The sequence below is a fragment of the Lolium perenne genome, chromosome 4, assembly GCF_019359855.2.
Source record: "Lolium perenne isolate Kyuss_39 chromosome 4, Kyuss_2.0, whole genome shotgun sequence".
Lineage (NCBI taxonomy): Eukaryota > Viridiplantae > Streptophyta > Magnoliopsida > Poales > Poaceae > Lolium > Lolium perenne.
The window spans coordinates 162,939,493-162,960,866 of record NC_067247.2 but is presented as its reverse complement, the minus strand read 5'-3'; the positions used below and the strand labels follow the sequence as shown (position 1 = coordinate 162,960,866).

Genomic DNA, 21,374 nt, shown 5'->3' with positions numbered 1-21,374 from the left:
AAAAAAATTCAGCAGTTTTATCACAGGCAGTTTCAGGCAGTTTTTCACGCTTTGCATTAGAAGTGGAAACATTGCCAACACCAATTATTTTACCATTAATAGTAGGAGGTGCAACAACATGTGGAGAATTAGCATTACTAGTGGTGGTAATAGTCCAAACTTTAGCTATATTATCTTCTTTAGCAGTATCTTCTTTTTCCCACCTAGCACGCAATTCTGCCATCAATCTTATATTCTCATTAATTCTAACTTGGATGGCGTTTGCTGTAGCAAATGACTTAATATCAATATTTTCATTAGGCATAACTTTCGATTTCAAAAGATCAACATCAGCAGCAAGACTATCGACTTTAGAAGCAAGTATATCAATTTTCCCAAGCTTTTCTTCAACAGATTTGTTAAAAGCAGTTTGTGTACTAATAAATTATTTAAGCATGGCTTCAAGTCCAGGGGGTGAATTCCTATTATTGTTGTAAGAATTCCCATAAGAATTACCATAGCCGTTGCTATTATTATAAGGATATGGTCTATAGTTGTTACTAGAATTGTTCCGATAAGCATTGTTGTTGAAATTATTATTTTTAATCTAGTTTACATCAACATGTTCTTCTTGAGCAACCAATGAAGCTAACGGAACATTATTAGGATCAATATTTGTCCTACCATTCACAAGCATAGACATAATAGCATCAATCTTATCACTCAAGGAAGAAGTTTCTTCGACGGAATTTACCTTCTTACCTTGTGGAGCTCTTTCCGTGTGTCATTCAGAGTAATTAATCATCATATTATCAAGAAGCTTTGTTGCGTCGCCTAGAGTGATGGACATAAAGGTACCTCCAGCAGCTGAATCCAATAGGTTCCGCGAAGAAAAATTCAGTCCTGCATAAAAGGTTTGGATGATCATCCAAGTAGTCAGTCCATGGGTTGGGCAATTTTTAACCAAAGATTTCATTCTTTCCCATGCTTGGGCAACATGCTCATTATCCAATTGTTTAAAATTCATTATGCTACTTCTCAAAGATATAATTTTAGCAGGAGGATAATATCTACCAATAAAAGCATCCTTGCATTTAGTCCATGAATCAATACTATTCTTAGGCAGAGATAGCAACCAATCTTTAGCTCTTCCTCTTAATGAGAAAGGAAACAATTTTAATTTTATAATATCACCATCTACATCTCTATACTTTTGCATTTCACATAGTTCAACAAAATTATTAAGATGGGCAGCAGCATCATCAGAACTAACACCAGAAAATTGCTCTCGCATAACAAGATTCAGTAAAGCAGGTTTAATTTCAAAGAATTCTGCTGTAGTAGCAGGTGGAGCAATAGGTGTGCATAGGAAATCATTATTATTTGTGGTTGTGAAGTCACACAACTTAGTATTTTCAGGAGTACCCATTTTAGCAATAGTAAATAAAGCAAACTAGATAAAGTAAATGCAAGTAACTAAATTTTTTTTGTGTTTTTAGTATAGCAAACAAGATAGCAAGTAAAGTAAAACTAGCAACTAATTTTTTTGTATTTTGATATAATGCAGCAAACAAAGTAGTAAATAAAAGTAAAGCAAGACAAAAACAAAGTAAAGAGATTGGAGGTGGAGACTCCCCTTGCAGCGTGTCTTGATCTCCCCGGCAACGGCGCCAGAAATTTAGCTTGACACGCGTACAGCACGCGACCGTTGGGAACCCCAAGTGGAAGGTGTGATGCGTACAGCAGTAAGTTTCCCTCAGTAAGAAACCAAGGTTTATCGAACCAGTAGGAGTCAAGAAGCACGTTGAAGGTTGATGGCGGCGGAGTGTAGTGCGGCGCAACACCAGGGATTCCGGCGCCAACGTGGAACCTACACAACACAACCAAAGTACTTTGTCCCAACGTAACAGTGAGGTTGTCAATCTCACCGGCTTGCTGTAACAAAGGATTAGATGTATAGTGTGGATGATGATTGTTTGCAGAAAACAGTAGAACGAGTATTGCAGTAGATTGTATTCGATATTAACAATGGATCGGGGTCCACAGTTCACTAGAGGCGTCTCTCCCATAAGAATAAGCATGTTGGGTGAACAAATTACAGTTGGGTAATTGACAAATAAAGAGGGCATGACCATGCACATACATATTATGATGAGTATTGTGAGATTTAATTGGGCATTACGACAAAGTACATAGACCGCTATCAAGCATGCATCTATGCCTAAAAAGTCCACCTTCAGGTTATCATCCGAACCCCTTCCAGTATTAAGTTGCAAACAACAGACAATTGCATTAAGTATGGTGTGTAATGTAATCAACGAATATATCCTTAGACATAGCATTGATGTTTTATCCCTAGTGGCAACAGCACATCCACAACCTTAGAGGTTTCTGTCACTCCCCCAGATTTAATGGAGACATGAACCCACTATCGAGCATAAATACTCCCTCTTGGAGTTACAAGTATCAACTTGGCCAGAGCCTCTACTAGCAACGGAGCGCATGCAAGATCATAAACAACACATAGATAATATTGATAATCAACATAACATAGCATTCACTTATTCATCGGATCCCAACAAACACAACATGTAGCATTACAGATAGATGATCTTGATCATGTTAGGCAGCTCACAAGATCCAACCATGATAGCACAATTAGGAGAAGACGACCATCTAGCTACTGCTATGGACCCATAGTCTAGGGGTGAACTACTCACTCATCACTCCGGAGGCGACCATGGCGGTGAAGAGTCCTCCGGGAGATGATTCCCCTCTCCGGCAGGGTGCCGGAGGCGATCTCCTGAATCCCCCGAGATGGGATTGGCGGCGGCGGCGTCTCTGGAAGGTTTTCCGTATCGTGGCTCTCGGTACTGGAGTTATCATCGACGAAGTCTTAAGTAGGCGGAAGGGTAGGTCAGGGGGCGACGCGAGGGGCCCACACAACAGGGCCGCCCGGCCAGGGGGTTTGCCGCGCCGCCCTGGCGTGTCACCGCCTCGTCGCCCCACTTCGTTTCCTCTCCGGACTTCTGGAAGCTTCGTGGAAAAATAAGATCCTGGGCGTTGATTTCGTCCAATTCCGAGAATATTTCCTTACTAGGATTTCTGAAACCAAAAACAGCAACTGGCTCTTCGGCATCTCGTTAATAGGTGAGTGCCGGAAAATGCATAAATATGACATAAAGTATGCATAAAACATGTAGGTATCATCAATAAAGTGGCATGGAACATAAGAAATTATCGATACGTTGGAGACGTATCACACCTCGTCACCGCTGTAACAATTTGGGTTGGATCTTGATTGTTTGATAGGGGAAACTCTCCCGGTATTGATTTCTACTTGTTATTGATGCTATTGAGTGAAACCATTGAACCAAGGTTTATGTTCAGATTTTTATTCATCATCATATCACCTCTGATCATGTTCCATATGATGTCTCGTGAGTAGTTCGTTTAGTTCTTGAGGGCATGGGTGAAGTCTAAATGTTAGTAGTGAATTATGGTTGAGTAATATTCAATGTTATGATATTTAAGTTGTGGTGTTATTTTTCTAATGGTGTCATGTGAACGTCGACTACATGATACTTCACCTTTATGGGCCTAGGGGAATACATCTTGTACTCGTTTGCCAATTGCGGGGTTGCCGGAGTGACAGAAAGCTGAACCCCCGTTGGTATATCGATGCAGGAGGGATAGCAGGATCTCAGAGTTTAATGATGTGGTTAGATTTATCTTAATTACTTTCTTGTAGTTGCGGATGCTTGCAAGGGGTATAATCACAAGTATGTATTAGTCCTAGGAAGGGCAGTGCATTAGCATAGGTTCACCCACACAACACTTATCAAAACAATGAAGATTAATCGGCTATATGAAGCGAAAGCACTAGACTAAATTCCTGTGTGTCCTCAAGAACATTTGGTCATTATAAGTAAACAAACCGGCTTGTCCTTTGTGCTAAAAAGTATTGGGCCACTCGCTGCAATTGTTACTCTCGCATTTTACTTACTCGTACTTTATTCATCTGCTACATCAAAACCCCCTGAATACTTGTCTGTGAGCATTTACAGTGAATCCTTTATCGAAACTGCTTGTCAACACCTTCTGCTCCTCGCTGGGATCGACATTCTTACTTATCGAAAATACTACGATACACCCCCTATACTTGTGGGTCATCAAGACTATTTTCTGGTGCAGTTGCCGGGGAGTGAAGCGCTATTGGTAAGTGGAATTGGTAAGGGAAACTTTTACTGTTAGTGCTGATTTTATTCCTGCCTGCTGCTATAATTCATTATGGAGAGATCTTCTCTTGAATTTTTATTTGGAAAATCTACTACTACTGCAAAGGTAGTGGATGAGGCGCCAGGTGAGGAAGATGTTCCATACAAAATACCTATGAAAATTATTGAACGTGTTGTGGATAACCGTTATGCAGGGGATGGAATTGTCGATCCTGGAGATCATTTACTGTTCTTACATGAATTATGCGGTTTATTCAATTGTGCAGGTATTGCTATGGATCAAGTGAGGAAGAAGCTATTCTCTATATCGCTGTCTGGTAAAGCGGCGTATTGGTATAAATTACTGAATAATGGGGATTCTCTTGAATGGAATGATATTGTGCCCTTCTAAGTTCTATCCTCCAAGTGAAATTTACAAAGATCGGAACCGCATATATAATTTCTGGCCTCATGATGGAGAGAGTATTGCCCAAGCGTGGGGGAGATTGAAGTCTTTAATGCTCAAATGCCCCATTCATGAGCTTCCTGGTAATATTATCATTGATAATTTCTATGCAAGACTTTCTTTTCAAGACAAGACCTTGCTGGATACTTCTTGCTCTGGATCATTTACACGCAACAAAGAAGAGTTTAAAAGGGACCTTCTTGATCGGATCCAGGAGAATACTGAAGGATGGGAGAACGACAAAGATAGAGAGTCAGGTATAAATTATGATTATAAATGCATTGAAACTTTTATGGATACTGATAAATTTCGTAATATGAGTGCTACTTATGGTCTTGATTCTCAAGTCGTTGCATGTTGGGGGGATAACCCCCGGTATGCCAAAGGCATGCCAAACCGGATGGTTTGAGCCATCGAGATACCGGTTTAATGTTCTTGCCGGAAGCCTAGTAGGAATCCGGGAGAGCAAGGCTAAGCCGGTATCCCCAAAGGGGTATGCCGGGACCCGGTATAAAAGATACCGGAAAGGAGAGCCTGTCGGCAGGACTGGTCAAAGATTCTCTTCAGAGCAAGAAGACAAGAATGAGCTAAGCCAAGTAACTTTATTCAGAGCCCTGGCGCCAAAGAGAGAGGTGACGGAGAAAGAAGCCGGGGGACGTCAGCTTCTATGATAAAAGAAGGTCCCGGTGTCATCTATGATTAAAGTAGCTTTGTACAGTAGCCAGTTAAAGTAGCTTTGTACAGTAACTCTGTAAAGTAGTTTGTCCAGTCAAAGATGCCATTAGGGTTTCTTGCAGTGTAAGCCACCCTCTCCCCTATATAAGGAGAGGGGGCAGCTCATCTTCACAAAAAAAGTATGTACGCGTGTATGTAGGAAGGCAGAGCCTGTAACTTGTGTGAATCTATGAACATGGTGATCTAGAGGGAGTTCTTCCTTGTGCCTTTCTTCTTCAACCTCTGGCCTTGGCCAAGTTCTTGAGGAAACCATCCGGAATCTCTTCCCACCTGATCGCAAACCCTCCCCCGAATCCTCTTGCGTCCATTCGGCCCCAATCTAAGCCATCCTATGGCATCTGCTCGTTCACCACGACGACAGTTGGCGCCCACCGTGGGGCATGAAGTGGCGCTTGATGGAGTTCACATTCGGGCGGGCGTTCTCGAGATCTCCGGCGAGCGTACGGTGTCCGCGTTGGTGCAGAGCATCTACGCCATGGACTTCATCAACGACAACGCGGGCTGCTTCGCCAACGGCGGCGTCTTCCCCAAGAACGGCCGCATCATCGAGTTCGGCAGCCATCGCGTCTACTTCGGCACCGTCCCCGTGCGCCAGCGCCTCTCGCCAGTGCTGGTGGCACCGGACTCGCCAAGATGGCTCTGTGCTGGCCGCGCCGCCGGCAGCGTCGAGGTAATGATGACCGGTGTGGCTGGTGCAGGAAAGGAGGTTGCGGCTGAAGGTGCCGGTCGCGCGGTTTCGACCCGTGCGGCTAAGCCACCGCTGGAGCGCGGCGCAGGCGCAGCGGGAGCATCATCCGCGCCACCGGAGACACCGCTCCAGGCGGCGATGAACGTCCTCGCCACCCCCATCGCGCAGAACATCGATCCGGCAGCGGCTCAGGCGGAGCTGGAGGCGCAGCGCCAGAAGATGCTGGAGAGCGGCAAGGACATCGTCAGGGCGCAGCGCGAGCTGAACCTAACCGTACGTGAGTATAACGCTGCCCATGGCTTTGCTTCTGTTAGCGCGCATGCTGCTAGGATGCCGGAAAACCGGCTAAAAGCTCGCAACCTAGATCAAGATTTGCGCAAAGAGATTCTTACCGGCAAGAGCGCCTCTGCATCTGTTAGCATCGTGGAAAAGCCTAAGTATAGCAGCCCGGATAAAACTATAAAAGCTGCTAAGGCCGCTGTAGAGCTGTGCGAGTCGCTTTCCGGAGAGGCTTTGGTAAAGCAGCAAGAGCGTGTTAGAGAGCTGCTGGAAACCATTGAGCAGCAAAATGCTGAGCAGCTGGCTAAGCTGAACAAGGCAGCGGCCTCAAAATCCGCGCGTTCAACAAAGAATGCCGGTAGCAAATCCCATGGGCAGGCTTCGTCCCCCCATCCGGATAGAAGGAGAGAAAAAGAAGTGAATGCGCAGCAGATGACTGTGTACGATCCGGTTCTTGCCGGAAAGCAACAAGCCGGGCAACACGATGCCGGTAGAAAAAGCCAAGGGGCAGAGCGAGGCTACGCCAGAGGCTATGCCGGAAACAATCATGCCGGTAGATATGAGACCGGGCAAAACTATCGAGCTGCAAGGGCAGCGTACGAGGAGGAGGAAATAGATCCCCCAAGGTATCGGCAGGCAAGGGCCGCGGTACCGGAATGTCACGATGAAGCCGATTCCACGAGACTGGCAGCATACCGGAACCCATTGGGAGAACGCCTGGGAGAGAGATACTTACCGGAACGGGATGCGAGGCACCGTCTGGATAGAGTATACTTGTCAGAAATGATCGAGGAGGAAGGTCCTCCAGGTCCAAAGTGTTTTGGCCCAAGGATCATGAAAGAAAAACCACCAGTTCGCAACTTTATGTTGCCCCGTGACACAAAGACGTATGACGGCACCACGAAGCCGGAAGATTGGCTCGCGGATTACGTGACCGCGGTATACGTCGCAGGCGGTGGAGGAACCGTAGCAGGAGGAGGAAACCGGCGTTGGGCCGTGAGGATCATACCATCGTTTTTGGTTGGACCGGCAAGAATCTGGCTAAACAACTTGCCGGCAGGAAGCATAAATGGCTGGCTGGATTTTGAGGAGGCCTTTGTGAGCAATTTCAGCAGCACCTATCAGAGGCCAAACAGGCCGCAGCAACTTGCTCTGTGCGTGCAGCGCCCGAACGAAACAGACCGGGATTATCTAGCCCGGTGGAACACCACAAGGAACTCCTGTGAGGGGGTGATCGAGGCACAAGCCATTGCTTGGTTTAGCAGTGGATGCAGAAGAGGTTCACCGTTGTGGCAAAAGTTGCAGCGCAACATGCCGACAACGTTGGCAGAGATGATACGTGTGGCGGATAGCTATGCGTTGGGGGACCCAACGCAACCGGCAGTGCAACCGGAGCCGGAACAGCTGCGCCACGAGCAACACCGGGACAACCGGAATAACAAAAGAAGGGAAGATTTTCCGGATCGAAGGTACGGTCCGCAGCAAGTTGCTGCTGTGCAGGAAAACTTTGAGGCCAGCGACAGCCAGAGGCAAAAAACCGGATCGCAGCCATGGGCGGGTCCTAAGAAACAATGGGTGGAAAAGAAACCCTGGGTCCAGAAGAAGAACTGGCAAGAACCCGCGAAATACACCATGGAAGCTGCCATGGATCAACCTTGCCGGTGGCACACGCCGAATCCGGCACATCCGTCAAACCATCTGACGAAGGATTGTACCTGGACCAAGTACTTGATGCAAAAAGGAACAGTGAAAGATGCGCGGCCACCGCAAGACATGCCGCGGCAGCAACAACAGCTACCGCCACCACCACCACTTACCGGGGCAAACGCCTTACCGGTGCAACCAAACCGGCAGCAGTACCAGCAAGTTAACCGGGTGGAGCAAAATGATAACCAGCCACCTCCACCGGCACCTTTAGGCCGGAATGTTTACGAAGATCCGCATCTGTGCTGTGTTGTCTTTGTCACTGAGCCAACAGACCGGCAAAGTGTACACCGGCGCTCCATGGAGGTCAATGCTGTGATGCCGGCAGTTCCCAAGTACATGATGTGGTCCAATCAGGAAATTACCTGGTCATCCAAGGATCACCCAAAGATCATGCCGAATCCGGGTGGATATGCTCTTGTTGTGGACCCGATCATGAAAGGGCCGCAAACTCGAGTGAAGTTCAGCAAGGTGCTGATAGACAATGGCAGTAGCATCAACATCATGTACAAGCACACCATGCAAACGCTGGGCATAACAGAAAACATGCTTCAGCCAACGCGCACAACGTTCCATGGGATCGTCCCTGGCTTGTCCTGTGCCCCGATAGGAAAAGTTCGGGTGGACGTGGCATTTGGAGGACGTGACAATTGCCGGGTGGAAAATCTGGAGTTTGAGGTGGTGGATCCGGACAGTCCCTACCATGCATTGCCGGGGAGACCGGCGTTGGCTGCTTTCATGGCCACCACTCATACGGCTTACCTCAAGATGAAGATGCCGGCACCTCGTGGGCCATTGACTGTGGTGGGAAACTATAAGATCTCACCGGAAATCGCATCTGCCGGATCAAACCTAGCAGAATCGCCGGGGATCGCGGAGGAAAAGAAAAGAATGCAGACAGATGTTGCGCTGGCTCAATCCTCACAAATGATTTTGGCGGCAATGAGTGAAAACATGGGCACACCGGCATTCAAGCCAACCAATGAAACAAAGAACATTGTGCTGGATCCGGCTTACCCGCAGCGCACCGTTCGTATCGGCGCCGGCCTTGATCAAGCATAGGAAAGCGCGCTCGTCGCCTTCCTCCGTGAGAATCGGAATATCTTTGCCTGGTCACCCGATGATTTGGTAGGTGTTCCGAGGGAGCTGGCTGAGCACTCTCTAAACGTCCGGAAAGATGCCAAGCCGGTGCGGCAACCACTGCGTCGGTTCGCTGAAGACAGAAGAAAGATCATAGGAGAAGAAGTAACCAAGCTGCTTGTTGCCGGATTCATTGTGGAGGTCACGCACACGTAGTGGCTGGCCAATCCGGTAATGGTTGAAAAGAAGAAAGATGAGAACCTGGAGGCAAAAGCTCCGAAGGTGTGGCGCATGTGCATCGACTACACCAACCTGAACAAGGCTTGCCCAAGAGATCCTTTTCCTTTGCCACGAATCGATCAAGTGATTGATTCAACTGCTGGGTGTGAGTTGTTGTCCTTCCCGGATGCCTATTCCGGTTTCCACCAAATTCCCTTAAAAAAGGAAGATCAAATAAAAACTGCGTTCATTACCCCGCACGGGGCTTATTGCTATGTCACTATGCCTTTTGGGTTGCGCAACGCTGGTGCAACGTACCGCTGTATGCAAAAATGCTTGTTTGATCAAATTGGAAAAAATGTGCAAGTCTATGTGGATGACATCGTGATAAAAACTAAGGTAAAAAACACTTTAATCGATGACATCCGGCAAACATTCGATAACCTAAGGCGGTTCCGGATGAAACTCAATCCGGCAAAATGCACCTTTGGTGTCCCCGCCGGCAAGCTGCTCGGTTTCCTGGTTTCAAGCCGGGGCATAGAGGTTAATCCGGTAAAGATCCGGGCGATAGAAAGAATGGCTATCCCTCGAGAGTTAAAAGATGTGCAAAAGTTTACCGGAAGCTTGGCATCGCTGATCCGGTTTGTAAGCAGGATTGGAGAAAAAGCTCAGCCACTCAAAGCTCTCAAGAAGAAATCAGACACCAACGTCTGGACCCCTCACCCACACGCAGCGTTAAAGGAGCTAAAAACGATCCTAGCCACAGCACCCATACCGGCTTCACCTCTAGAAAGGGAGCCTATGCTGTTATACATAGCAGCAACAAACCGGGTTGTGAGTGTAGTGGTTGTGGTTGAAAGAGAAGAGGAAGAAAAACCGTCCGTAGGCCGGTATACTACTTGAGCGAGGTGCTCTCCCTCTCAAAACAAAACTACCCTCACTTCCAGAAAATGACTTATGGCGTGTACATGGCCGCCACAAAACTCAAGCACTACTTTGAGGAGCACCCCATGAAGGTGGTGAGTGAAGCACCAATTTCCGACATCATGTGCAACAAAGATGCCAGCGGCCGGATTGCAAAATGGGCGATCCGTATATCACCGTACGTGCCGGTATATGAAAGAAGAGATGCCATAAAATCACGTGCTTTGGCTGATTTCCTTGTTGATTGGGCGGAGATGCAATACAAACCGCCAGATCAGAGGATAGAATACTGGAAGATGCACTTTGATGGATCTAAGCTCAAGGAAGGTCTAGGTGCCGGTGTGGTGCTTACTTCACCAAAAGGAGACCACCTCCGGTATGTTTTGCAAGTACATTTCAGGGCATCGAACAATGTCGCTGAATATGAAGCTTTGATCCATGGGCTTAAGGTCGCAAAAGAAATCGGTGCACACCGGATCATTTGCTATGGCGATTCAGACCTTGTGGTACAGCAGTGCTCAGGAGATTGGGATGCAAAAGACGCCAACATGGCCTCGTACCGGTTTCACGTGCAAAAGATTGCCGGATTCTTCGAAGGATGTGAGTTTCACCATGTGCCGCGAGCAGAAAATGAAGCCGCGGATGCTTTGTCCAAGTTGGGCTCATCTAGGCAAGAAATTCCTCCCGGAATAGCTTTGGCTCACCTAAGAGTGCCATCGATCAAGCCGAGCCCGGAATCAGAATCAATTTTTGTACCAGAGTCACACGTAGTACCCATGGATATCGATGAAGGGAACCCGGGGACTGCTCCGGCAAGCTCGGGGACTGCTCCGGTAGGCTCGGGGACTGCTGTACCCATACCGGAAGAAACGATGCTGGTAGATAGCATGGAGATAGATGCACCGGTGTTTTTGGTTCGAGAAATACCATCATGGGTTAAACCTATTAAGGAATTCCTGATCAGCGGCACCTTGCCGGCTGACGAAAATGAATCAAGAAGGATACAAAGAAGGTCCAAAGCTTACACATTCATCAATGGTGAGGTGTACAAGAGAAGCGTTACCGGTGTCCTTCAAAGATGTGTGGAACCGGAGGAAGGAAAAGAAATGCTTGAGGAAATTCACCAAGGAGAATGTGGGCATCATGCTTCATCAAGGGCTTTGGTAGCAAAAGTATTCCGGCATGGGTTCTATTGGCCCACTGCTTTGGAGGACGCGGAGGATGTGGTAAGTAAATGCACCGGCTGCCCCAGGTCCGCCAAGCAAAACCATACCCCAAAGATCCGGTTTAAAGACAATACCGCTAACATGGCCATTCGCTGTTTGGTGCCTTGACATGGTTGGACCATTCAAAAGCGCAAGAAGCAAAGATGACTCACATCTTGGTCATGGTGGATAAGTTCACCAAGTGGCTGGAAGTAAAACCTATCGCAAAGTGTGATGGGCATACAGCTGTGAAATTCTTGAAAGATGTCATTTTGCGGTATGGATACCCGCACAGCATCATCACTGATAACGGAACCAACTTTGCTCAAGGTGAGTTCAAAAGGTTCTGTGAAGAAAAGAACATCCGGTTGGATTTGTGCTCAGTGGCACATCCACAGGGCAATGGCCAAGTAGAAAGAATGAATGCCTTGGTGCTTTCCGGTATCAAGCCTAGACTCATTGATGCGGTGGAAAAGTCACCGGGATGTTGGCTCGATGAGCTACCATCGATCTTGTGGAGTATAAGAACAACTCCAAACCGGTCTACCGGATACACTCCCTTCTTCATGGTTTATGGAGCGAAGCGGTGATACCAACCGATATCATCCATGATTCACCAAGGGTACAGCTCTATACTGAGCAAGAGGTCAAAGAGGCCAGAGAAAACGATGTGGACTTGCTAGAAGAAGCAAGAGAGCTGGCTTTGGCAAGAACAGCCATTTACCAGCAAAACCTAAGACGCTATCATAACCGGAAGGTTAACCCAAGAGTTTTCCGGGAAGGAGATCTTGTACTTCGAATGGTGCAGCGCACTGAAGGCCGGCATAAGCTTTTGCCACCGTGGGAAGGTCCCTTCATTGTAAGCAAGGTGCTTCACAATGATGCATACTACTTGATAGATGCACAGGAATGGAAGAAAGGAAAGGCGGACAGGTCCGGCGAGGAGAGCAAGCGTCCATGGAACGTAGCTCATTGCGTCCTTTCTACTCTTGAAGTGGTGGTGTAAGAAGTTCCTTTTTGTACCTTATATGCTATGAATAAAAGATGCCGGAACCTTGAGTGAATCTCGGGGACTACCCCAACTTAAGTTGCATGTAACTTGTCTATTTTTTCAGTTTACCGGTTGCTTATTGAATGTTTTTTCTTTCCGGTTTAGTAGTGTGCTAAATCCTACCGGAGTCTTCGACTCTGCTGCTGTCCGCAAACCGGCTTCATGGCAAGCAAGATAAACCGGTAGGGGATAAGCACATGAACTGCGAAAAGGGAGTGCAGGAAAGAACAATCTGAAAAATTTAATTAACCCCGGTTAAACCGGTTTTTTGCAAAATTTCAAAGTTATTTCTAAGTTCAAGAAGATGCTTGTTTGGTGAAAGAACCTTGTGCTCATACGCCAAAGAACGCCCAGAGAAGGCAGGCAGAGCCAAGGCAAAAGAACCAAGTATGCATCAAATTGGATGCGGAAGCAATTAAGAAATCTTTGCAGTGCAGGATAAAAGCGGAACCAAAAGCAAAATATGCTAAGGCAAACTCATAAGTACTTAGCTACCGGTATAACTTACCGGCAGGAAATGCTGTAGCACAACCACAGGCAAACTTAAGTTTTACATCATAAGCCCCGGCATTCCGGGGCAGAATTTAATAGATATTGTTTTAAAGCAACAGGACCAACAGATATAATGAGCAAACACTTCAAAGGAAATCATCATGCAGCAGGGGCTTCCGGAGGAGCATCGCCGGCACCAGCATCGCCCAGGACCTCTTCTTCGGCTTCACCCTCCTCCTCGTCGAGATAATCCGTGACGCCAGGAGGGGGAGGGATGAAGGTGCGCATGTCGGCATACTCCGCGATGCGGTACGCGCGATCCTGCCGCTTGGCGGAGAGGATCGGGTCCAGATCCGTTTCTGCGCCTTCGCGCACGCCGGTAAGGGCGTCCAGATTGAGCTCCGGGTACCAGGAGCAGGCGACGCGGAGGGCGGAGTCCGCTCCAGCGCGGGCAGCAGAGCACTGCCACTCGCGGATCCTCCTGCCGGCACCTTTCAGACGGTCGTTGATGAGGGAGAAGGTGTCCGGCACCTCCTCGCCAGGCCATAAAGTCCTGTATAGCTGGGTAGCTACATCAGGGATGTCCGAAAGATTGCGGTCTATGCAGCGCATATGGGACACCCGCGCGTTAAGCGCGACCAGATGGTCCTTGGGCGTCCATGGCACGGTAAGATCCGCTTGGCCTTTGTCCTTGCGCTGCGCGTCGACCTTCTTGACGGCATACCTCTGCGAGTCCGGAAAGAGGCCTGTGCAAAGAAAGAAAAAGCTTAAGGAAAAGAGTCCGGAAGAAAAAGAGACCGGAAGAAAAAGAGACCGGAAGAAAAAGAGACCGGAGAGAAAAGAATCCGGAAGAAGAGAGACCGGACGGAAAGATAGCGGAAACAAGAATGGGGTCGAAGGAAAAAAGGCTCGTATGCAGTAGTCAAAGTGTAAAAGAAAACAACTTACGGAGGGCAAGTGTGTCGGTCTGCAGGATCAGCTGATCGCACTCCTTGTGCCCCTCCTCCAGCCGCGCGGCCTTCTCCTCGGCACCCTTCCGGGCCTTGGTCATCTCCTCCAGCTCTGCCCGCAACACCACAGTGGCATTGCAGGCATTCTCCAGAGCCTCGTCCAACTTGGCCGCTGCGGTCACTTCAGCGGCCTTGAGGGCCTTGGCGTGGTCAAGCCCCAGCTGAATCAACTGAGACTTGAGCTCCTGGTAGCTGGTCTTGAGGGCGTTTAGCTCCTCCTGGTGCTGCCGGCTGAGCTCATCCTTCTCCCCTGTAACCGGAAAAATGAGTGTTAGCAAGGTTACACTAGTAAAACTGAAAAGAAACCAAGTTCAAAGGAGAAAGGAAAAAATAGTACGTTGGGCCGTGGCGAGCTGCTCCTTGAGAGCATCGATGGAAGCTTCCGGGATCACTGTTGAACAGAAATTGTAAGTGTCACAAGGAAAAAAGGTTTCCGGTAGCAAAGATGCCGGTAGAATAAAAAAACTCACCTTGGCACTTGTCGTGTGCCTCAGCGAGCTCCCGGTGCTCCCATAAAAGCTCCTCGAAGAGGGCCTTCCGGGTGTCAGCGGTGACCTGTTCAAGAAAAAGAAAAAATGAGTTAAGTTTTGCGCTAAGAACAAAGTTCTTAACCCGAAACTCGGGGACTGGCAGTGCCGGTTTTGCGCATTTTTAAGGTAAAATTTTGTGCTAAGAACCAAGTTCTTAACCCGAAACTCGGGGACTGGCAGTGCCGGTTTTGCGTTTCTAAGTTAAGTTTTGCGCTAAGAACAAAGTTCTTAACCCGAAACTCGGATCGGGCAAAGTGCCGGTTTTGCGCATTTCTAAGGTAAATTATGTGTTAAGGAGAAGATGTTTAACCCGAAACTCGGGATCGGAAGTGCCGGTTTCACGCTAAAAACTTAAGTTAAGTTTTGCGCTAAGAGCTGCGCTCTCACCACAAAACTCGGGGACTGGGAAGATAGACAAGAGAGAAACCGGCATGAAACTAAGGAAAAGATAAAGCAGAACCGGAAACAAAGAAACCGGCAAAGGTTGAAAGTTAATAGAACATACCGTCAGATTGTTCGTGGAATCGTACCACGCGCTGTCAAGCTCTTTTACGGCAGCCCGGAGCCGCATGAAGTGCTCCTCAGAACACCGATCCCCGACAGGATCAGGTGCCGGCAGCCGATCCTTGCCCATGCCGCGGGTCGCCGGAGTGATGTCCGCGGCGTTCCACTTTTGGGCATACGGCAGGAGGTGCCCCAGGTCCCGGCCTTGGCGCTGGAACTCCGTAATGCGGCCGAGGAGGCCGGTGGCCTTCATGCTGGCGCTTTTGGCAGCCTTGGAGACGTGCAGCACCAAGGGCTGCTGGCCGCCCGAAGGGGCGCTGGAGGCCGTCGCCTTCCCCTTGATGAGCTTGGAGGGTTTGGGCGGCGGCGCGGTAGAAGAGGCCCCGGAAGTCTTAGCCGGCGGCGCGCCAGGAGCGGCCTTGGAGGGCTGGGCGCGAGGAGCCTCAGGCGGAGGCATGAGGATGGTGCGTGGAGAAGGGGGAGCGCTAGGAGCGTCACCCGTCTTGGAGCCTTCCGGCGCGGAAGATTCCGGCGCGGAAGTTGTCTTTTCGAGGACGGGAGGAGCAAAAGGCTCCGCCCGCCCGGCAGCTTCTTCTTCTCCGGCGCCGGTGTTGCTGGCGCCGGTGTCTTGGTGTTCCGGGAGGAAGGAAAGATCCTCCTCCGTGCGGTGATCTGACAGTGAAGGGGCCGCACGCCCCGAATTTGTTGTGCCCCCCGAAAGGGAGGCAGAGGTGTTGCCGGCACCAGATGGTGCCGGGCTTGAACGAGGAGGAGGGGTTGAGGTCCTTGCGGATCCCTCAGAGCCCGATGGCCTTGGGCCAAGCTTGAGAGCGGGGCTGAGAAAAAGAAAAAAGACAAGTGGTTGAGAAGAAGCAACCGGAAAAAGAACTTAGCAAAAAAGGAGGCAAGCCGGAAAATGAAATTACCCGGAAGCGGTTGGCATCACTTTGCGCCCGTAGCGGCGCACGCCCACTTCTTTCTCCCCCACGGGCTCCGTCCGGAAGCGCTTGGAGGGAGGAGCATGGCTGGAGCCGGCAGTAGATGCCGGCTGCTTGTTCTTCTGGCCCTGGGCCATGAGTTTGTCCACAAACTCAGTGCCGGCCTCGGCGCGCAGGGGCGGCACGCGCTCGTGGATCTGTGAGTTGGATATGGCTAAGAAGCAATTCGCAAGAAAGCGATAATGGCAAAGTATAAGAAGCCGGAAAAGAAAATACCTCGAGCACAACCAGCTCCTCCGGATTTCCGGTGGGCTCCGGCGGGTCCCGGCCAAGGCGCGCAGCCGGAGTCTTCCCCATCTTCAGATCCTTCCAAAAGATGTAGGGATCCGGGTCGAAGGAGTCAAAGGCACGCTTCCGGAGAGGTCCTCGCGGCTCTGCCCGGATAGAGGGGAAGCGGTCCCTGGCCTGAAACAAGGTAAAAAAGATGGTTAGCAAAAGCAGAAACGTACCGGCAAAGACAACCCCAAATTGCGCAATCTCTTACTTCTTGGGTCGGACGGTTAGAGAAACTGAGGGGAAGGAGGCCCCATTCCCACGCAAAAGGCATAGCAGTTTGACAAATCTGCTTGGCCTTGAGAACAACGTCTTTCTTGCTGAGAGCGCGGCCTGTGATCTTGGTAGGATCGCCTGGGCCATACATCTCGCTCATCCTATGTGCGCGGCGCTTCAGAGGAAGCACCCGGCGCGATATGAAAGTCCGGATGATATCGTCGTAACAGATGTTGGTCTCCTTCTTCGAGAGAGGCCAAGAAACGCACTACCCGGTTGGTTTCGGTGTGTTCCGTCCTTGGGTTGTAGCTCCAGCTGGTTCTACTGGGGGCCCCGCTTGATATGGAGGAAGATTGATGCGATCAGCGCGGCCGGTGTTCTTCACGTAAAAGAAAGTTCCTTGCCAGGTGCGGCAAGACTCGAGGCCGGAAAGCTTAAGAAAAGTGCTCCCTTGGCGGGAGCCGACGATGCAGGAGCCGCACTGCACGGGCGGCTTGGGCTTGGGGATCTCCTTGCCCTGGACAGAGTTGATCCGCAGGTTGAAGAAACGGGCAAACGTCTCACGAGTGGGACGAATGCCGATGTAAGCCTCCATGAAGGTGGCATAACAAGAAAGATAGAAAAGGGCGTTGCCAGGAAGGTGGTGAGGTTGGAGATCGTAGAAATCCAGGAAATCCCGGAAAAAGTAGAGGCAGGAAGGCGAAGCCGCGCTCAAAGTGAGCGAGAAAAACAACATGCTCGTCGTCTTCCGGATCCGGTTCGATCTCGTTATCCGGAATCCGGCAGGCAACTCCTTCCGGAATCCTCCGAGACCGGTACAGCCAATCGATCTCAAACTCAGTAACGTAGGAGCCCATCCAGGCTCCGCGGGTGGTTGGGGAAGGCTCCTCGCCGGAAGATTGGCTGGAGCTGCTAGAGGCTTGACCAGAGCCACTGGCCTCTTGGCTACCGGAAGCTTGGCTAAAGCTACCGGATTCTAGGTGGCCGCCGGACTCTTGGGGGTCACCGGATTCCTGCTGGTTGCCGGAATCGGTTTCCATTGGATCTGAGGCCGTAGATTCACCGGGAGAAGGTCTACGGCGCTTGAGAGAAAGAGAAGAAGAGGATGCAGAGGAAGATCCCTCGTCAGACATCGCAAGGATGGGCGGAGAAACAGGAATCCCAAACTTCAACCCCGTGTGAAGATCTACGAGTAAGAAGAAAACCAAAGAAAAGGAGCAAATAAGAACACCAAAGGCTCAAGATCTGGAAAGCAAGCGAACGGCGAGTAAAGCGAAATTGATACCAACCTTGAGCGGCGCGGACGCTGAGGGGAGTGTTTGCTGGCGGTGGAGCGGCTCTGCGGTCGCCGGCGAGCTCCGTCGATGGCGAAGCGGAAAAGCTCGCGAAGAAGCACAAATGCGGCGGACGCGAGGAAGGTGCTGCCAAAGAACTCCGCACGGCGAAGTTCGGCGGAGGGCGGCGTAAGTTCGCCGGCGCCGGAGCTTGAACGGGCGACGGCGGACGGAGAGCGGCGGAGGCGCAGAGGCGTGGAGCTCTGTGCGCGAAGGAGGAGAATGCGAAGAAGATGAAGGGGAACGGGCAGTTGTGCTTATATAAGAGAGAGAAAGTGGGCGTGGAACCGCTGGGCCGCGGCGGTTCGCCTCGCGGCCCGCGACGGTTCGCGCCTTGGGCCGCCACGTGGCGGAGGGATACACGCGCGAAAACGGAGGCCACACGGAGGCGCACGCGGGATCCCGAAGAGGTAGTGGGATCCGCTGCGGTGCATTAAATGCGTGCGCGGGAGTCGAAACGATGTGACAGCGGACACTGGCGCGTCAGTTACAGTGCGCATGTCACTGACAGGCGCGGGGCCCGATATATTCTCGACTTCGCCGAGGAAGGAGCAAAGACACGTGGTGCCGGAAAAAAGAGATGCCGGAACGAGCCTTGCAAAGAGAAGAAAAGGAACAAGGGTAAAGGTGCCGGAACTAAGCTCAAGAGATGAGTGACTAAACCGGTATCTTAGAAAGATGAAAACCTGGCATGGTCTGTAGGATAGAATCCTCCAGGCTATACCAGCTTCGGGGACTAATGTTGGGGGGATAACCCCCGGTATGCCAAAGGCATGCCAAACCGGATGGTTTGAGCCATCGAGATACCGGTTTAATGTTCTTGCCGGAAGCCTAGTAGGAATCCGGGAGAGCAAGGCTAAGCCGGTATCCCCAAAGGGGTATGCCGGGACCCGGTATAAAAGATACCGGAAAGGAGAGCCTGTCGGCAGGACTGGTCAAAGATTCTCTTCAGAGCAAGAAGACAAGGATGAGCTAAGCCAAGTAACTTTATTCAGAGCCCTGGCGCCAAAGAGAGAGGTGACGGAGAAAGAAGCCGGGGGACGTCAGCTTCTATGATAAAAGAAGGTCCCGGTGTCATCTATGATTAAAGTAGCTTTGTACAAGAGCGCTAAAGTAGCTTTGTACAGTAACTCTGTAAAGTAGTTTGTCCAGTCAAAGATGCCATTAGGGTTTCTTGCAGTGTAAGCCACCCTCTCCCCTATATAAGGAGAGGGGGCAGCTCATCTTCACAAAAAAAGTATGTACGCGTGTATGTAGGAAGGCAGAGCCTGTAACTTGTGTGAATCTATGAACATGGTGATCTAGAGGGAGTTCTTCCTTGTGCCTTTCTTCTTCAACCTCTGGCCTTGGCCAAGTTCTTGAGGAAACCATCCGGAATCTCTTCCCACCTGATCGCAAACCCTCCCCCGAATCCTCTTGCGTCCATTCGGCCCCAATCTAAGCCATCCTATGGCATCTGCTCGTTCACCACGACGACATTGCAAATCTTTATAAAGCTTTTGCCTCTCATTATGAATTGCCTAAGAAGAATTTTGATAAGTATCATGAACCGTATAAAGATAAAATTGATTCATCTATAAATAAATGTTTTGTAATTGAAACTGTTGATCATGTTATTCCTGAAGCCTATATTGAAAAAACTCCTTTCCCTGCTAAAATGAAGGAGTATTCTGTTATAAATAGTGCGGTTAATAAAAGTGAAAAGAAACCTATAGAACCTGAAGAGCAAATAAAAGTTGAACCTGCTATTGCAATAGTTAAAGATCTTGTGACTGAAAATGTTGAAGATGGTCATATTATTTTCTGTGAAGATGCTTCTAATATTGTTTCACATCCTAATAAGTCTAGGAAAACTAGTGTTCCTATGCTATCTGTTAGAATTGGTGATCATTGCTATTATGGTTTATGCGATATTGGTGCAAGTATTAGTGCTATTCCTTATGAGCTTTACACGCAGATCATGCATGAAATTGGTTCTTGTGAACTTGAAGATATTGATGTTGTTATTCGGCTAGCTAATAGAGAAACTATCTCTCCAATTGGTATTGTTCGAGATGTGGAAGTTCTATGTGGTAAGATTAAATATCCTGCTGACTTTTTAGTACTTGGTTCTGCTGCTAGTAAGTATTGTCCTATCATTTTTGGTAGACCTTTTCTAAATACTTGTGGAGTTGTAATAGATTGCAAGAAAGAGAAAATTTTGACTAAATTTGCTGGTGAATCTTATGAGTTTAATTTCTCTAAATTTGCCAAAACTCCTTATAAAGCTGATTCGCCTAATAATGATTTTAGAGTTGAACAGTGTGCATCTATTGCTCTTGCTCCTAATAATCCTTTGCAGCAACATTTGGAGAATAGTGAGAGTGAAGTTTTTAGGGAAGAAAGAAATGAGCTTGATGAAATTTTCCTTCGTCAACCTATTCTTAAACATGACTTGCCGGTAGAAGATCTAGGTACAACACTACCGCCAAAGGAAGATCCTGTTTTTGATTTAAAACCACTGCCTGATAATCTTAAATATGCTCATATTGATGATAAAAAAATATATCCTATTATTATTAGTTCTAAGCTTTCAGAGACATTGAAGAAGAAAGGTTATTGGAAATACTGAAGAAACACCGAGGAGCTATTGGCTATACTCTTGATGACTTGAAGGGGATTTCTCTGTCAACACCCGGATTTTTAAGCCCGGATGCCTATTATGTCATACATCGCAATCCCAGGAATATTGTTGTTGCGAGGCATAATAGTTAAGTATCATAGTCATCATTCATTACAAACCATATTGTCTTTCAATTGGAATCACATCATCCATATTACACGAATAGTTGATCTATTGATCAACGAACAAACACAAGTTCATAGCGGAAGCGTAAGATACAAGGACTCTCTAGTCCACAGGCCAACGCTTGACGTCGGAAGACTCCTAGTTGTCGTAGGCGTCCTGCTGGTCATCTCCTTGTTCATCTGCATACTCTGGCCATTTGAATAGCCAGGGACAAAGCCGTGAGTACTTCAAGTACTCGCAAACTAATACTAGTGTAAGTGCTAGACATTTCTAGTAAAGTTTGCTAAGCTCTAGTTTATTTGCATAAAGCCAATTTTTGTTCACAAGTATTTGAGAAAAAGCTTATTCATGTGCTAACTAACTCAAGTGGGAACATTAGTGTCATTCCCACCATTCAAGTGGTGATTTCAATTCAATTCACCACTTCACAATTCATTTCACCATCATTTTCAAATATTTGACATCGGAAACTGTATGGCCTTTCCAACCGTCCGTAACCGTGGACGCGGCTATTCGAATATATTTACACTCTGCAGAGGTTGCACACTTGTGCCACAACATTTGATTTCATCCGTCGAGATTACCCCGAATCCTCGTAACACAGTACGCGGATCATCAACCATAACCTTTCACTTACAAATCCTAGTATGAGCACCTCTCCCCATGAGCTTGGCCTCCCAGT

The 21,374-nt window shown here is 48.7% G+C and overlaps 1 protein-coding gene across 1 annotated transcript; it reads right to left on the bottom strand.

Annotated features, from left to right (window-relative positions):
- Positions 1-13,152: 13,152 nt before the first annotated feature.
- LOC127347348 (uncharacterized) lies at positions 13,153-14,850 on the bottom strand. The gene is made up of 5 exons (XM_071829236.1): positions 14,813-14,850; positions 14,520-14,641; positions 14,387-14,440; positions 13,988-14,299; positions 13,153-13,785 (listed from the first exon to the last, which is right to left on the bottom strand). The coding sequence occupies exons 1-5, from the start codon at positions 14,848-14,850 to the stop codon at positions 13,199-13,201; spliced, it is 1,113 nt and encodes a 370-aa protein (XP_071685337.1). The 3' UTR covers positions 13,153-13,198.
- Between the last annotated feature and the right edge of the window lie 6,524 nt (positions 14,851-21,374).